This window comes from Bos indicus, chromosome 6, assembly GCF_029378745.1.
Source record: "Bos indicus isolate NIAB-ARS_2022 breed Sahiwal x Tharparkar chromosome 6, NIAB-ARS_B.indTharparkar_mat_pri_1.0, whole genome shotgun sequence".
In the NCBI taxonomy this organism is placed as follows: Eukaryota; Metazoa; Chordata; class Mammalia; order Artiodactyla; family Bovidae; genus Bos; species Bos indicus.
The window spans coordinates 29,396,119-29,412,678 of NC_091765.1; the positions used below are offsets into that span (position 1 = coordinate 29,396,119).

General features: G+C 36.0%; 1 protein-coding gene across 1 annotated transcript; it reads right to left on the minus strand.

Annotated features, from left to right (window-relative positions):
• Nucleotides 1-1,828: 1,828 nt before the first annotated feature.
• On the minus strand, nt 1,829-3,151 carry PDHA2 (pyruvate dehydrogenase E1 subunit alpha 2). The gene has a single exon (XM_019962116.2). The coding sequence runs from the start codon at nt 3,078-3,080 to the stop codon at nt 1,905-1,907; it is 1,176 nt and encodes a 391-aa protein (XP_019817675.2). The 5' UTR covers nt 3,081-3,151; the 3' UTR covers nt 1,829-1,904.
• Nucleotides 3,152-16,560: the final 13,409 nt, after the last annotated feature.

Consider the following 16,560-nt stretch of genomic DNA (forward strand, 5'->3'; position numbering starts at 1 on the left):
TCTTTGATTTCTGAATGTAGAATACTTAGGCTTACTTTTTAAAACTTGCTTAATTGAAGGTTTGGAGATTAAGCCACCACATGTGTGTTCATATGTTCATGTACTCTCAGGCTGCTAAAATTTTGATTTTCTGTTAGAGTTCTTAGAGAGTATATACACTTTTCTTTGTAGAAGTAGAAGCTGTAAACAAACTATTTTAAATGGCTTTTTTTTTTTCTGAAAAAAATTGAGATATAATTGGCATATAATAGGATATTATTTTCAGGTATACAACATAATGTTCAACATCTGCATATATTATGAAATGATAACCACAGTAAATCTAGTTAAACATCCATTATCATACACAGTTACAATTTTTTTTCTTGTTATGGATTTTGACCTTTCACAACTGATTATTTTGGCATTGTCTACAAACCAGCTTAAATCACAGGCAAATTCTGATTTCAGTGAATCTATCTCAAAGGAGTAAGATATGCCAAACATCATGCTCAATAGGACTCTAGGACATTAGTTAAATATAACAAAGTAATGATGTTTTCACTGTCATCACTTGCTAACTGACACAGTAGTGGATTATCGTAGAGAAAATCAAACCTGTATGATCCACGTTCGATTTTCTCTTGGTAAAAGTTACCTGTGAATGTTCAGTACTGGCCAAGGCAGATTTTACTTGCAATTTTTTATTAATATCACCTCTTCTGCCTAATTTCTTTGGTGCCACCATATCTTTTCATTTAATTCTGAAATGTACTAAGAGTTCTTTAAAATACAGAATAATAGTATAAGTGAACTGTAACATTAACTTGAAGGGTACAGTAAAATGCATTTTCCCTTAGATTTTAACTTTGCTTACATTTTTACTTTAAATCGATACACTAAAAATACTGCAATTAAGTACATGAAAAAATTACCTTGACATATTTCCCCCTTCTCTGTTAAATATCATGTTTTATTTGGAAAAATAGTCATTGCTAACTGGTTCTAGCATCAATATTAAATATTTATGCATATGTATTTGCAGATGCATACTATTTAGTAGGGTGTGTTATGGGTTAATTTAGATAAACTATTTTAAATGGCATTGCAGTAGGGGTCCTGCTATTTGGTGTGGTTTGAAATTAACTCTCTACTTCAGAATAGCAACTTTACATTCAGACCTCTGGCAGGGTAGACCAGGAATAGAACTATTTTTTTTTTTTAATCAGACTATTTACTAAAATTATATAATATAAAGCTAAAAACAAAACTATTATAGGAAATAACCTGGGAAGTTAAATAATCCTCTGTTTTTCCTATTTTACACTTGTATAATTTTAAAATAATCCTTAAGATAGCCATACCGTTTAAATAAAGAGGCAATCAGACTAAGGTGGTTCTAAGGCCTGCATGGCCTATGTAAGCAAACCAAAAGGTAACCCAGAGTCAATGCCCTCAAATCTAAGTAAATGAAACTTAAGAACCACCAATCACAAACAGCCAGCTAGGCTTTCCCAAATAAGGCAACTGACTAAGCTATCACCAATCAAATAATTTCCTTGCTCTGCTTCTCTATAAAGCTGTCCCTCAGCTCCTATTGGTGGAACACACTACCTTTGGTTGGGACTGCCTGATTCTGATTGATGTACGCTCAAACTCTGGAAAAATTTAATGTGCCTCAGTTTATTTTTTAACAATACTGAATGATTAACTAAATAGTATCTTTTAGTGCAATACAATTGAATGTAATATCCCTTTTAGTCAAATGTATATCCTTCTATGATCTCTTTTAATCTCTTTCCATAACCGCTTAATTATCTCAAGTCCCTTTAATAAAAGTTTAAAAGACTTTTGTTTTATGGGTTTATTCCTCAACAAAATTGGGTATATAGCTTCTTAAAGTTGACCAGGAATATATTCTCCTTTTAACTGACTGACTGAAACTTGATCCACTGATTTGCACCACGAATATCAAAAGGTGGATTACTGCTGTAGATGTGATGGCCTAATTCTTCCAAAGGTGGTTCTGGATCAGTCATAGCAAACTGAGCTGCATCATCAATTTCTTTCCTCACTTCAACATCAATTTCCTTCAATTCTTCAACACTGGCAAGCTGGTTGTTTACCATTTTATCTTTGAGAAGCATGATAGGATCACTCTTACTTCTTACACTCTGAATTTCTTCTCGTGTACGGTAACTGATTCCAGGATCACTCATACTGTGTCCATGATAACGGTATGTCAGCAGCTCCATCAGTATGGGTCCCTTTCCAGATCTACAATAGTCAGCTGCAAACTTAGTTGCCTCCCGAACACATAGAATATCCATTCCATCTACTCTTAGTCCAGGGATAAAATTGCCTCTCTTGTAGTAATCAGTGCTGGCTGCAGCTCTGTCCACAGATGTTCCCATTCCATAGCGGTTATTCTCACAGATGAAAATGCAAGGTAAATTCCACAAAGCCGCCATATTGTAAGCTTCAGATATCTGACCCTGATTAGCTGCGCCATCGCCATACAGAGTCAAACACACCTCGTTGTTCCCCTTGTATTTACAGGCCAAAGCAACACCAGCTCCCAGTGGTCCCTGAGCGCCGACAATGCCGTTGCCCCCGTAGAAGTTCTTGGCATACATATGCATGGACCCTCCTTTTCCTTTAGCACAACCAGCTCTTCGTCCGGTCAGCTCTGCAAGAATTGATCGGACAGTAAGTCCCCGCGTATAACTTAAGCCGTGAGCCCGATAGGACGTAATGACATGATCCGTGGGATTTATCCCAGCCTCAAGACCCACACAACAAGCTTCCTGGCCATCACACAAGTGACAGAAACCACGAATAAATTTCTGTTTATACAACTGATCTGCCTTCAGTTCCATTCGACGAATAGTCTGCATCATCTTGTAGTATTTGAGTCCATCCTCCCGGGTGAGCACGGTAGTGACAGGGGGACCCTCTTCCAACCGATAAAGATCACATTTCTTAATCTCAAAGGTAGCATTGTTTGAATATTTACAGGAGGCAACAAGCACTCTGCTAGCGGGCTTCTGGGTGACACCAGACAGCACGCGAGAGACAGCAGCAGTCAGCATCTTCTTCATGGAGCGCGGTCAGGGTGTTCATGAGTCTCCAACTACCAGAACCGCCTGTGCCCCCAGTCTCCAGCCGAGCCCCTTGCTCACTGAACGAACGTCAGACGCACGTGGCGCCACAATGACCGCTCGCTGACCACAGAGGCTAAGTCATGCTGCGCGTGGCCGCAGCCTGCATCAACTGATTTACAGTGCCTTCCAACTGTAAAATTAAGAATACAGGTCGTTTCTTTTCCTGGAAGACTTGGCTGAACTACACCCTGCTTCTAGTTAACGCCATCGCTACATCATAAATCTGAGTCTCTTTTCCCTGCTAAACGCTTAAGTAATGCCTTCTTGAACATGGTATTAAAAGGAAGAGAGGAAATATAATCTCTAAGGCACACAAGAGTTCTGATAGGTTAAACCAGCGATCTTCTTACCAATATTTCTTTAAAGTCTTTTAAAAAATATCTAAATATATATGAATATTGTATCCTATACCACAATACATCATACTTATTTTAAAGTAAAATAAAGGTGTAAATCATTTGTGGCTTAACTTAAAAATATATATATATATATTTTTATGGAGTAGGAAATGGCAACCCACTCCAGTATGCTTGCCTGGAAGATTCCATGGACAGAGGAGCCTGGCGGGCTATATAGTCCAAGGGGTCACAAAGAGTTGGATGTGACTGAGCACACATATGGGGCCTGTTAGGACAAAATGTGTGTGGAGGGAAAGTAGATGATGTTTCTTTAAGAATTCAAATTACAGAATATTTTAAAAATAAAGTTTCAAATTATTTAAAAAAATACTTTTAAGAAATAACTGGTGCACCAGAAGAATATGCACATTTATCCTATGGATTTAACCCCTGTATCATTTGATTGGTGGTAGGGAGGATAGGTGATGGTACACAAACACCTACCTGAGATTAGAAATTTAAACCCAATAGCAAGCTTTGTAGTGAGAAAATTGAAATCAAGGTTGAAATGGCCTAAAGGTGGTGGAATGGATGTTCTGTGTGTTCCACAGGCAATCGGGGTTGAAGTAGCAACTAACAAGTTTTGATGCGACACTTTTCTTGCCCTTTATTGTAATCCTGAATCCTGTTCAGTTTTATCCCTATTTCCTGACTAAATTTTTTATAGGGGAAGTAGTCTGTTCCTATAATGTCTCCAACAGGTTTTCTTAGGGAAAAAAAAAATCAAGATTCAGATGCCTTTGTTTCTTGCTTTTGTATCAACCTAAACTGAACCAGTCTTAGTCTGGGAAATCAAGAAGCGTATTCTTATAACATCTCCTTATATAGTAAACATTAGAAAGCATAACTTCTGATAAAGAGACCATTGCCTTCTCTGATAAAGTGACCCACTGAACAGTATATAGCTTGGATGGAAGAGCAACAAAGTTTGGTTAAGCAGTTGGTTTAATCATAGGAGAAAAGAAGTCTTAGGCCTAGTGTTACAAAGATCACATATCATTTTCCTCTTTTGTGCTTTTACTAGGAAGGTAATTTTGTACTCCAATAAGCCAACCATACAGAGGGATCCTGTTCTATTTAGACTATTAAAAAATTCACCTTAATGCATGCTCTGTTTCATATCTACCCAAGGATCAAACCCTGGTCTCTTGCATTGCAGGCAGATTGTTTACCAACTGAGCCACCACAGAAGCCCCTTCATATCTACCACCTGCTTGCAAATAAATAAAATACAAAAACCCCCCATTTGTAAATAAATTCTCACTCAGATCTCTATGACATGTTCAAAGCAGCTGCCTTCTCTAATCTAGTTATAAGTATTACTGTGGATACTTTTAGTACTCAGGCGGGAAGAAGAAAATAGCTTGTTAAAAAGTTATCTCTTAAAACTCAATCCTCCTACTTTTCCAACCCAGCCTTCATAAATGGGCTTCATCTTTTCACTTAATTTAAAATTCTGCTTTTGGATTTCATGGTCTTGCTGTGCTGTTTGCTCCTTCTTTGATAGTTTGTCTGTCTCTGCTGTTCTCTTTCATTCCTGCAGGTACTGGAGATCTCCAGGGAGCATTATCTCCATGAGAATGAGAAAAATGACACTGCATGATGGAACAGTAGTGTTAATGGGTCACTGAATGACAGCTGAGCCTTCTCTCAGAGGTATCAACCAGGCTAGCACTGCCAGAAACACAAGAGTTATAAAGTGTACCAATTTAATCTTGTCACATGTAACCTGGGCTGCAAAGACAGAGCTCTCCTTAAAAGCCCAGTGTGACAAGGCTAAACCTGACTCATGCCAGAGGAAAGCCTGCAAAGATGCTAATTGTAAAATACCCGTGCTACAGGTTGCCATGGAAGACAGCCCTTTTATTGCAACAGGCTCTGGTTAAGATAATAAACAATTAAATGTGAAACTTGTAGGGATCTTCTGGACATCAGTTACACTGGGCAACCTAAATTCAGCTTAAAGATAGATGAAATCATACTTGCAGAACATGATGTCAAAGGATTTCCATTAAACTTTTTAAACCTGATGATGATTTTTCTTTAATTTTTATCTTTAGTGTTCCTAAAACCCATCCACATTTTCAAAGTAACAGTAACATTTCCAGACAGGGTAAAAGTTTAAAACCCCTAAGGAAATCCTGAGCTGTTGAGCCTCTCCTCTTATCTGCCCCTGACTAGACAGGATTTAACACACATGGACAATAGAGTCAAAGAGGCTGTACTTTTCTGTGAATGATGTATTTTTTATCTTGTAATTGTTTGATACCATGTTTATTAACAAACAGAAGTAAGTCATCTACATGCTCACCACTGAAATGTTTGCAATTAAAATACTCATAAATTCAAAGTTTTTAATTAACATGAAATCTCACTTTTAATCTATTTGAAATTAAAGGAAAACAGATGAGCACTTTTATAAGGCCAATGGTAGATTTTACATTAATTAATAAAAATACTAATAAAAGGGGAGTCAATGATTATAATAGCAGTCATTAATGTCATTGTGACAGAATTTCACATTCCATGTGTAATAGTTGTTTCTCTAGGAGGATATATGAATTTGTCTCAAATGTGTTACCGCCATTGCATCAATAGCATATAAAATATTTTTTAATAAGCAACAAGAAATATTAAAAAAGAGCAACATATTTGAAGAATATTTAAATTCCTCCAGTAATAATTATACACTTTCACCGAATGTTAAATAAAGAAAGCTGTTAAAGAATGAATATGTTCTACATAAATAATATCAGATCTCATTATATGATTAATGGCAATGTATCTTTTTTTTTCATAGCTCTAAGATTTGGCAATTAAAAGTGATGAATAAGAGAAGTTGGTAAAAAAAAATTAAGAGTTATATATAACTCAGAGGAGGATTTTTCCCATTGGTCTATTTATCTCCCTTGGAGAAAAGGGAAAATGTCAGTACCATATATTCTGCAAAATAATGATAATCAAGCAAAGTCCCTCATTAACGTTATAATATGTGAGTTTATGTCAGAACAGATCAGAGCCCTGAACAGATTTTTTTGTTCTCCTCACTCTCATCATAATTCTGAAGTATCATTAAATAAAAATTCAGGGCAACTTATCATGAAGGAAGACTTGATTGAAAATTAGAGGTAAAGTGAAGGTGTTCCTAATTCCCCTCAAATAATGATGGTATAAAGAAAGAAAAGACTTTATGAGTTAATTTTTAGTAGCAACTAATTGGAGCCACCATCTTCTGCTAGATGAGCAGAATTATCTGAGTCATCATGCCCACAATACCCAACACTTATCCCTAGAGTTTATGACCAAGGTCTAGAAGATAATGGTAAAAGGTGTCATTACACAAAACTGTAAAATTTTCCAAACACTTTAACAAGCTGAATTTGACCTGGGCTAACTGAGATAAGAAATAAAATTTCATGTGTAATTTGTTGTCGAAATTTACTATGGCCTAGGGTCTCAACTAGTAGAGAACCAGTACAGAGGTCAAAAGCTGTAAAGTGATTTCTGTTCAGTATTTGGAGTTGTTCTGTAAAACCATAAACCCCATTCCAAGTAAAAATCATAAATTCAGTATCTGCTTCTGACAAATCAAAGCTATCAAGAAGCCCAAGTCAGGTCTGTTTGCATTTCCTCCAAAAAATTATTATTTACACTTTTTAGGAAAAATTTTTTTGTTCAGAACATTTTAAATCTCAGATACTTAAAAAGCCATATTTCATATTTTTGTTCTATATATATATTTATCTTTAGTAGCTTCAACTTTAATAGCAATAAAGTATACATTAAACATAAGTAAAAATAAACTTTATATATATTAATAGTGAAATAATAGCTTTTTTCTTCTGAAAAGTCTTTTGTAAAATATTAATTTCTTAACTGTACCATTTCATAATGTTGTCTATATTAATGCCCTCCAACAACACTTCCCTGTAACAACTTTGGTAGGCTATTACCTTTTCCTAATATCACTATGTGATAACATAATTAGCACATTCATTATCTTTGACTTTGCTTCTTTGAAGATCTGAGCCACTCACTGAATTAAGGTTTAAAGAAACAAAGGATATTGGCAAAACTCCAGGACACTGCTGCCCCCTAGAAGAAAGTTTGAGCAGCACAACTTTCTGACCCTTACAGACAAATCTTGAGAAAGAGTCTGAGCTCTCACACTCCATTTTAACAACCTAGTGTTGGCTGGCCGCTGCTTTTCTGTGCCCTCTTCTTATCTAAGCTTGTGCACAGGGCTACCCATCACATGTTCAACTTAGCTCATAAGACATTCCATGGCTCTGTCCAGAGATCCCTGTGACTATGTACAGTCATAAAAACAAAAATGTTTTCAGCTCAATAATATTCTTAAAAATGATGAAGATGAAATTTGAAGCTGTAAAATGCATTAGTTTGAAATTTAAGGAACTACTATAAACATTGCCCAGGTTTATGATAAGCTTGCATATCTTTGCTGGGGATTCAAAGTTTGCTCATTTGATTCTTACAAAGACATCAAGGCAATTTCTTATCATACTCAATTTCTGTAAGAGGAAACTGAAGCCTGGAGAGTTTAGGTGAAAGGCAAAAATTACACAGTTAGTAAAAAGTATAATATTCATTCTTTACTTATTCAGCACATATAATGAAGTGCTTTCCTTTTATATGTCCATTTTCTGTACTAAGCAATAGAAATAAAATGATGATATACAGTAAGATTTCCCTCTACTTAATCCAGTTTATATGGAGGTGTTATGCTATGAGCTCTCCCAGATTTTCTGGCATTGCACATAGAAAAGGACATATCACTGAATGACAGAGGAAGCGATGCATGAACAGCTGTTATAGAGGCAATAAAACTAATACATTGCATTCTGGGCAATGGTTACAATGACAGTTTGTCTTTATCAGGATCAACGATGAACAAATTAAAAATAGAGTACTGTCAAACAGTAACACAAAACAGAATGCTCTAATTTTGTAAAGTTGTGTTATCTCCTTTAATTTGGTAATACAGCAGAGCTGAAAAGGCACACTGGGAAATATGAAAATCAGGATCTCATAATTATGCAATATGTTATGAATATGAATGCAGTTTCTCCAAGCAACCTAAGACAATGCTGTAGATGTTTTATGGACTTCTTGTGCGTGAGAATCTCTCTGTTCCCACGGACCCACTGTGCATCTAGGTTCTAAGGTATTTCCATAGTACCCAGTACTGTGTGTCTAAAAGGCTACCATTAGAGAAGATTCATATAGTTTTTAAATGAGACGTCTAATAAACATCATCCACATTGCTAAACGACGATAGTGTGTAAGAAGAGTTTTTAAATGCAGACATATTAAGCACTCATCAAAAGTATCATATTCAGAAAGCAAGATTGTTGGAGGATTGTCAGAGGAATTTAACAAGCTTCTGTCAGGGCTACCAGTTCCTCCATTCTTAGGCTATGAGCACTACATTCAAAGTTATGATGAATTTCTTCAAAAACTCTTGATCTCTATCTGCCTTCATCTAACCCTCTTCTACCTTATTTCCTGATAAATTACTCTACTGATTCTGCATTACAACTTTTTAAGGGATTTCCCATATTTTATAGAATGTTTCCAATTCAAATGGAAAATTATATGGAATGCATAATATCCCCATTGGTTTAAGGAGAAGCAGACTCAACAAGGTTAATAAGTCCAGTAAACATTAGGTCTCAAATCATACATCTCATTCATGGAGATCCAGGCTCATTTGATCCAGTGTTCCTTGCCTTCACATACTACACTGTTCCTCCACCCTAGCTGTTTATCTTCTGATGAGGTTTTACATCTATCAGAACTTCCTTCCCACCAATCTTAGTGGAAGAAGAGTTTTCTTCTTATCTAGAAATCTAACCCCTGAGCCCCTGCTACAGAATCTACTCCTGGCTCATGATGAGACACTGCTCTTACTTGTCTATTCCTCCACCCCGCCCCTCCACCAGATAATCATCAATTTTTGTCTTCTCCTTTGGAATTCTTTCATGCTCATATTTCCTCAACTCTGAAAGAAGACACCCAAGTCTCCATTGCCTCTTTTAGATCTCATCCTATATTATTCCTTTTATCTAGTCAAGCTCCACAAACATGCAGCCTATACCCACAGTCTCCATTTACTTTCCTCTAATTGCTTCCATATGCTTCTGCAATCTGTGTCATCAACAATGAGCTGAAATTTCTCACATCAAGGACTTGGCTAAATTTAATGACAACTTCAGTATCATTCTCTGGAACTCTCTACCACATAACTTAAGTGTTTCTCCATGGATATTCCCTTACCCTAACTTGAAAAAACATGTTCTTATGCTGCTTATACTGCAGACTTCATTTCCTGATATGTCAACCTTGACCCAAAAAGTAAATGTAGGTCTAAAGTTTAATATCATATGCTCTTTTTCTTGCCAGTTAAATGATTATCCACAGAGTTGTATGTGATTTATTGGTTTAATTCTCACCAGTCGAGTACTGCCAATTACATTTTCAACATTAATGCTCCTTCATTCTTTCTAATCTACCAAGGGGAAAAAATATATCTGAAATCCCTGTACTTATTTAAATTCAAAAAATTCTAAAATGAAAGAGTTCTTACTTTTTACCCATTCGAATAAAAATATCTTCCTTCCCAATTTTCTTGTCTTCATTAGAGTCCTATTGCTGGTTTATAAATTTATCATATACTTTGACTATTTTGTCTTTTTAAAAATTCTGTCCTGTAAATGCAGAAAAGTGCAAATAAAAAACATTTAAATCATCTCAAGATAATTGTGGTCAAATTTTGATTTACTTTTTTATTATTTTCTATTTCGGATATAATCAGGATCACACTGTGCATTTTATATCTATAGATTTTTTTCTTAGTACCATAGTGTAATTATTTTCAAAATAATCAAAAACTATTTAAAAGACAATTTCAGTGGCTGCCAAATAAATCTCCATCATATGGATGCACCATGCCTTACTAAAATGTTCCCCTAAGACTGAACACTGTGTTATTACTGAGCTCATTCTAGTTTCTTGGCACTGTGTATTAAGGAAAGTACTGCTTTGAAAATTTAGTTCATAAAATTTTTAACACAAAAATGTAAGATAGTCAATGAATTAATCTCTTTTGTTATAGTTTCACTCTTTGCACACAATGAGTTTATTATGACTTATTATTTAGTCTTTGTGTAAGTAACTACTTATTTTATTATTTAGAGTTTGAGACATCTGGAAGTTACCAGACAATACAGAGACGTGATATTCCCATTTTATTTTGTCCTCTCCATTCTTCCACAGTGATAGATTTAGTAGTCTATATTTTTATTATTTGGGGATGCTGACTTCATAACTATCTATATATCTATATGTATAGCTACATCTCTGTAAGCTAAAAATTTTATTTCTAAACTCTTCAGCTTTATTATCACTTGGTTGATTCTTATGTGAACACTACCATGTTTTAATTAGAGCATAATACCTTCTTGATAGAACAACCCCTAATCATTACACATGTATTTCAAAATCCATTAAGATTTTATAGCCTGTATACTGTTTCATATGAAGATTAGGTTAATTCTTTTAAATTAAAATAATTTGGTATTTGAATAGAATTCTGTAAACATTTTAGATGAATAGGAGAGAGCCCTATCTTTACAATATTTAGTTTTGCCATTCAAGTCTACGTATCTCTCAACTTAGAATTTAACGCACTGATATCATGTGGTTTTCCTTATTAATATCCTATCCATGGTGTGTAAAGTTGTTTCTCAGCTTGGGTGATGGTGTTTTTAATAGACAATATTTATTGACTTCTTAGTATGTTCCAGGCACTTTGCTAAGTGTATTGCAAACAATATTTTACTTTACTGTCACAATCCTGTGACATAGATAAGATTGCCTTACTTAATTTAACTGATCAGAAAACTTAGACTTTAACAGTAAATATTTTCAGGAACCAAAATGCAATAAGTGATAGATACTGGACTGAAATCCAGATCGTCTAGCTCCAAAGTTTCTAATGTTTTTGTCAAAAAATATGATGGCACCCCACTCCAGTATTCTTGCCTGGAGAATCCCGTGGATGGAGGAGCCTGGTGGGCTGCAGTCCATGGGGTCGCCAAGAGTCGGATACGACTGAGTGACTTCAATTTCACTTTTCACTTTTCACTTTCATGCATTGGAGAGGGAAATGGCAACCCACTCCAGTGTTCCTGCGTGGAGAATCCCAGGGATGGGGGAGCCTGGTGGGCTGCCGTCTATGGGTTGCACAGAGTCAGACATGACTGAAGTGACTTAGCAGCATGATGATAACTCTGAGATGGAAACAGATGTTTAGTTAAGGAAACAATCTAAATTCAGCTTTTACTGTTTTTAACAAATAAGTTACTTAAATATTTTAAAATATCTTTTCATATTATTTGAAATAGTAACATCACATCTTTTTATTTGACTTATTGGTATATTGTCATTCAAGGACACCCCTGTGGTGTGTGGGACCCCAGAAAAATATACTTTTGCAGATCTCCAAAATGCACTACAAAATTCATGGGTCTATGCAGGATAGTGATTTATCAATGATCATTTAGAATAATGGGTAGAGAAGAGCTAATTCCATATTTATTGTCTAATCAGAGCTGGCAAAGAGTCTCGATAGAGTTAAAAAGGCACAGTCTATTCTTGTTAGAATTTAACGCACTGATGTTAAATGTCCAAGAATCATCTCTTCCTGTTCTTTACTGCCAAGTGCATCATTTCTAGCTAATTCCTTATATGCTTCTTCAAGAAAGAGGTGGCACCTGTTGTTAATCACAAAACAGTGGTTCTCCAGAATCTGTTTGTATTGAAATAATATAGATCTTCTTGGTCCCATGGTTCCTTAATACCATTTAATTAATTCTGGTTACATCATTACTTGTGATGCTGGAGTATATACCCTGCCAACTACTAACATAAACACTAGCCTATCAAAAGTTGTTCCTGTACTTTATTGGTGATTACCACAAATACAAGTCTTACCCAAAGTATGCAGATAAAAGTAAATGACGATTTATTTCTGCTGCTGCCGCTGTTAAGTCACTTCAGTCACGTCCGACTCTGTGCAACCCTATGGACAGCAGCCCACCAGGATCCTCTGTCCAAGGGATTCCCTAGGCAAGAATACTGGAGTAGGTTGCCATTTCCTTCTCCAGACTTATTTCTAGTCATGCTCAATTTACTTTTAGGATATTTATGGCATAAATATAGAACTATCTTCCAACCACATCCTCTCTTGAGTAGTTTATGCTGTTATCACTGCATTTCTAGAATGTGATTTCTTTCCATGTAGATTACATTCCTGTCACCTACTCATTGCCATGAGCAAGAGGGGCCATGGAAGAAGTGAGATGAGCCATCATATTCATGTAAAGAATGGTTGTGCTGCCTGTGGCACAGCTTAAGACCAACCAAGGAGATCACAATGTTACAACATCAATTCAAAACAAAAGAGGAAGTGTGTAAGAAGGGTCTGATGGCATTGTAGAGCAACTTTCGCAAAGTCCAAGGAAGAGATAGGAGCAGCCACCCCAGGAAGGCTGCCTGACAGGTGGAATGGAGTTTCCCGAGTGGGTGAGTGACTAGATACAAGTGATGACTAGTTCTAGGAGAGCATGCCTATTTCTATCCTTACCATTTTTGGATGCTCTAGACTGGAGGTAGCACCATGGTCATAATACTGATGTACAAGAGCCAATGCCTGCTCAATGCTCAAACCCAAGGCTTGGCGCTGAACTATGGGCTGTGAATTTGTCCTGTGTCCCATGTGAGTGAAAGTCACACAAAATCAGCATGTCAGTACAATTCTGACAACCCAGTCTTGTTTGGTTCACATCATGCCAGTCAGCAGAGTGGTCTACTTGCCAGGTCACTCAGATGGCTCTGATGCCCAGGCACAGGGACCAGGGATGACCTCATAGGCAGATGATCAATAGTTGCTCTGGGAATCTGATCAACCACATAGATGGGTCGGAGGGCACCCAAGAGATTATATGGATGGATGGATAGATAGATATGCCATATATGAGATATATATACACACATATGTATATACCATATACACATAAACATAAAATATCTTGTTTTATTATATATATATATATATATATATATATATATACACACACATATATATATATATGTATATGAAAGTCACTCACTTGTGTCTGACTCTTTGAAACCCCATGGACTATACAGTCTAAGGAATTCTCCAGGCCAGACTACTGGAGTGGGTAACTTTTCCCTTTTCCAGGGGATCTCTTTTCTGACTATTAGAGAAATTTCTTTTGTGGAAGATTATGGTTGTCCTTACACAAATCTGGATTCCAGAGTTCAAGTTTCCTAATGACTAGTCCATTTTTGTTCTTGATAGATTTCATTCATTTAAGTTATATTTTTTTACCACCTATGTGTCATAGTAATAATCGTCAACTTTTATTGAGCACTTAGCATGTAATGCTCATTGTCTAAACTTTGTCATAGGTTAGCCAGTTTAATTTTGAAGCAGACTTTTATTATTATGCATATAATATTATATAATAATAGTATTATTATATATTATATAATAGTATAATATTACTGTGATTATAAACCATATTTCTCATGGTTAAAATGAGATTATTGAAGATGTTTATCACACATAATAGAGCTTGTAAATCGTGTAACCAGATAGTGAAACCAATTTAGTCTGAGTCCAGAATTCTGGAACCACTCTTAACCACTGTACACTGGAGAGAGAATAACACTAAAAGAGATAGGATCTCTGCCCTCAGGGAGCTTAACTTCTTGTCCAAGTCTCAAGAGGCCCAATCAAATTATACTTTTTTCCTGCCCAGATTCTAAATAAATTGGCATATAAAACAAAGGATTCCAAAATGGAGGCCGAAAACATCATCATTTTTGTAAAGTTTCCATTGGAAGATATCTCAATCTGAAAGTAAATTTGGTCTCCCAACCCAGGAATAAGCAGAGTTACCCCCTCAGAAACAGGCAGTGCTGGACCCAGATGTTGGGGTCATGGCATGGGAAGAGCAGAGAGGAAGTTCTGCTGCCTGTGGGATGTTCATTCCCAAGAGGAAGAGAGAGGAACTGAGTCTAGTCTAATTTGTATTTCCCAATTTTGCCATCTAGATAAGTCACTTCATTCTTCCAGGTAAGGAGATTAAAAGGAGGAAGAAAACCCAGAAGTGTTCCATTGAATTACAAGGACCAATTCTCTTCCTCTCCTTGCTCTCCTATCCTAACTGCTCCTTCTTGGCTACCCTCCTGTTGATTTATTTTTTGCAACTGGGAAATTATGCATCCTGCTCCTTTTGTTACATTGTTTGTCTTTTCTTTCATTTCCTCATTGGATGACTGGATTCTTTCAGTGTGGGCAGGTAATGCTGCTGATGAACTCTGTGAATTGTGGATGTGGGAGTAGAAGAGATACATTGATACTTGGAAATATTATAACCTCAGATATGCAGATGACACCACTCTTATTGGCAGAAAGTGAAGAGGAACTAAAGAGCCTCTTGATGAAAGTGAAAGAGAGTTAAATTTTAAAATGTTAAAGCTCAACATTCAGAAAACTAAGATCATGGCATCTGGTCCCATCATTTCATGGCAAATAGATGGGGAAACAGTGGAAACAGTGTCAGATTTTATTTTGGGGGGCTCCAAAATCACTGCAGATGGTGATTGCAGCCATGAAATTAAAAGATGCTTACTCCTTGGAAGGAAAGTTATGACCAACCTAGACAGTATATTGAAAAGCAGAGACATTACTTTGCCAACAAAGGTCCATCTAGTCAAGGCTATGGTTTTTCCAGTGGTCACGTATGGATGTGAGAGTTGGACTGTAGAGAAAGCTGAGCGCAGAAGAATTGATGTTTTTGAACCTTGGTGTTGGAGAAGACTCTTGAGCGTCCCTTGGACTGCAAGGAGATCAAACTAGTTAATCCTAAAGGAAATCAGTCCTGAATATTCACTGGAAGGACTGATGTGGAAGCTGAAACTCCAATACTTTGGCCACCTGATTCGAAGAACTGACTCACTGGAAAAGACCCTGATGCTGGGAAAGATTGAGGGCAGGAGGAAAAGGGGATGACAGAGGATGGGATGGTTGGATGGCATCACCAACTCAATGGACATGAGTTTGAGTAAACTCCGGGAGTTGGTGATGGACAGGGAGGCCTGGCATGCTGCGGTTCATGGGGTTGCAAAGGTTGGACTCAACTAAGTGACTGAACTGAATTGAACTGAATATTTTGTACCTGAAAGACACAAAAGAGTGAATCAAATAATTTTTGAGAAAAATAAAATGAATTCAAATATTAGTCATGAAATGAGCTTATAGAGCATAATAGCTTTTACATGGTATTTTATTTAAAAATATAAAGGAAGAAAGGATACCTTTTATGATTAACAAAATAAACCAGCTTGGAAAATTTTTAGTGAGAAATATTCTTTTAGTAGAATCCTAAACTTCCAACAAAAGAACCTAAAAAGTATGAAAAATGGAAATATATATCTGGTTTGTGGGTAATCACAAACATTATTTTGGCTATGTCAGTTCTAAATTTAATAAATGTTACCTAAAACAAAATAACTTGACTTTCTTGGGGGGGGGGGGTTAAGAAGGTAGATAAGGAAATAGAAGTGAAGCTTAAAAATTAAACTAAAAAATTAAACAAAGGAAAATTTCCAGGTATGTCTTGAGAAAGATTATTAATGATGGATTATCTCTGATCTACATTTTAAATATTTAAAAATGACAAGTAACCAAAGTGTTTGGTCTTTATCAACTGAAAGATCAATTGTTGATAGGGTAAAAAAATAGATGTCTCATATATACATATTTACATCTATACATATATATATATATGGAGATTTAGTACATGAAAGATATAAAATATTATTTGTAAAGAAATAAGGATACTGGAACATAGTGTTGGGCAAATGACTATACATTAAGTCAAAGAAGAGTTAAATTAAAAATGAAT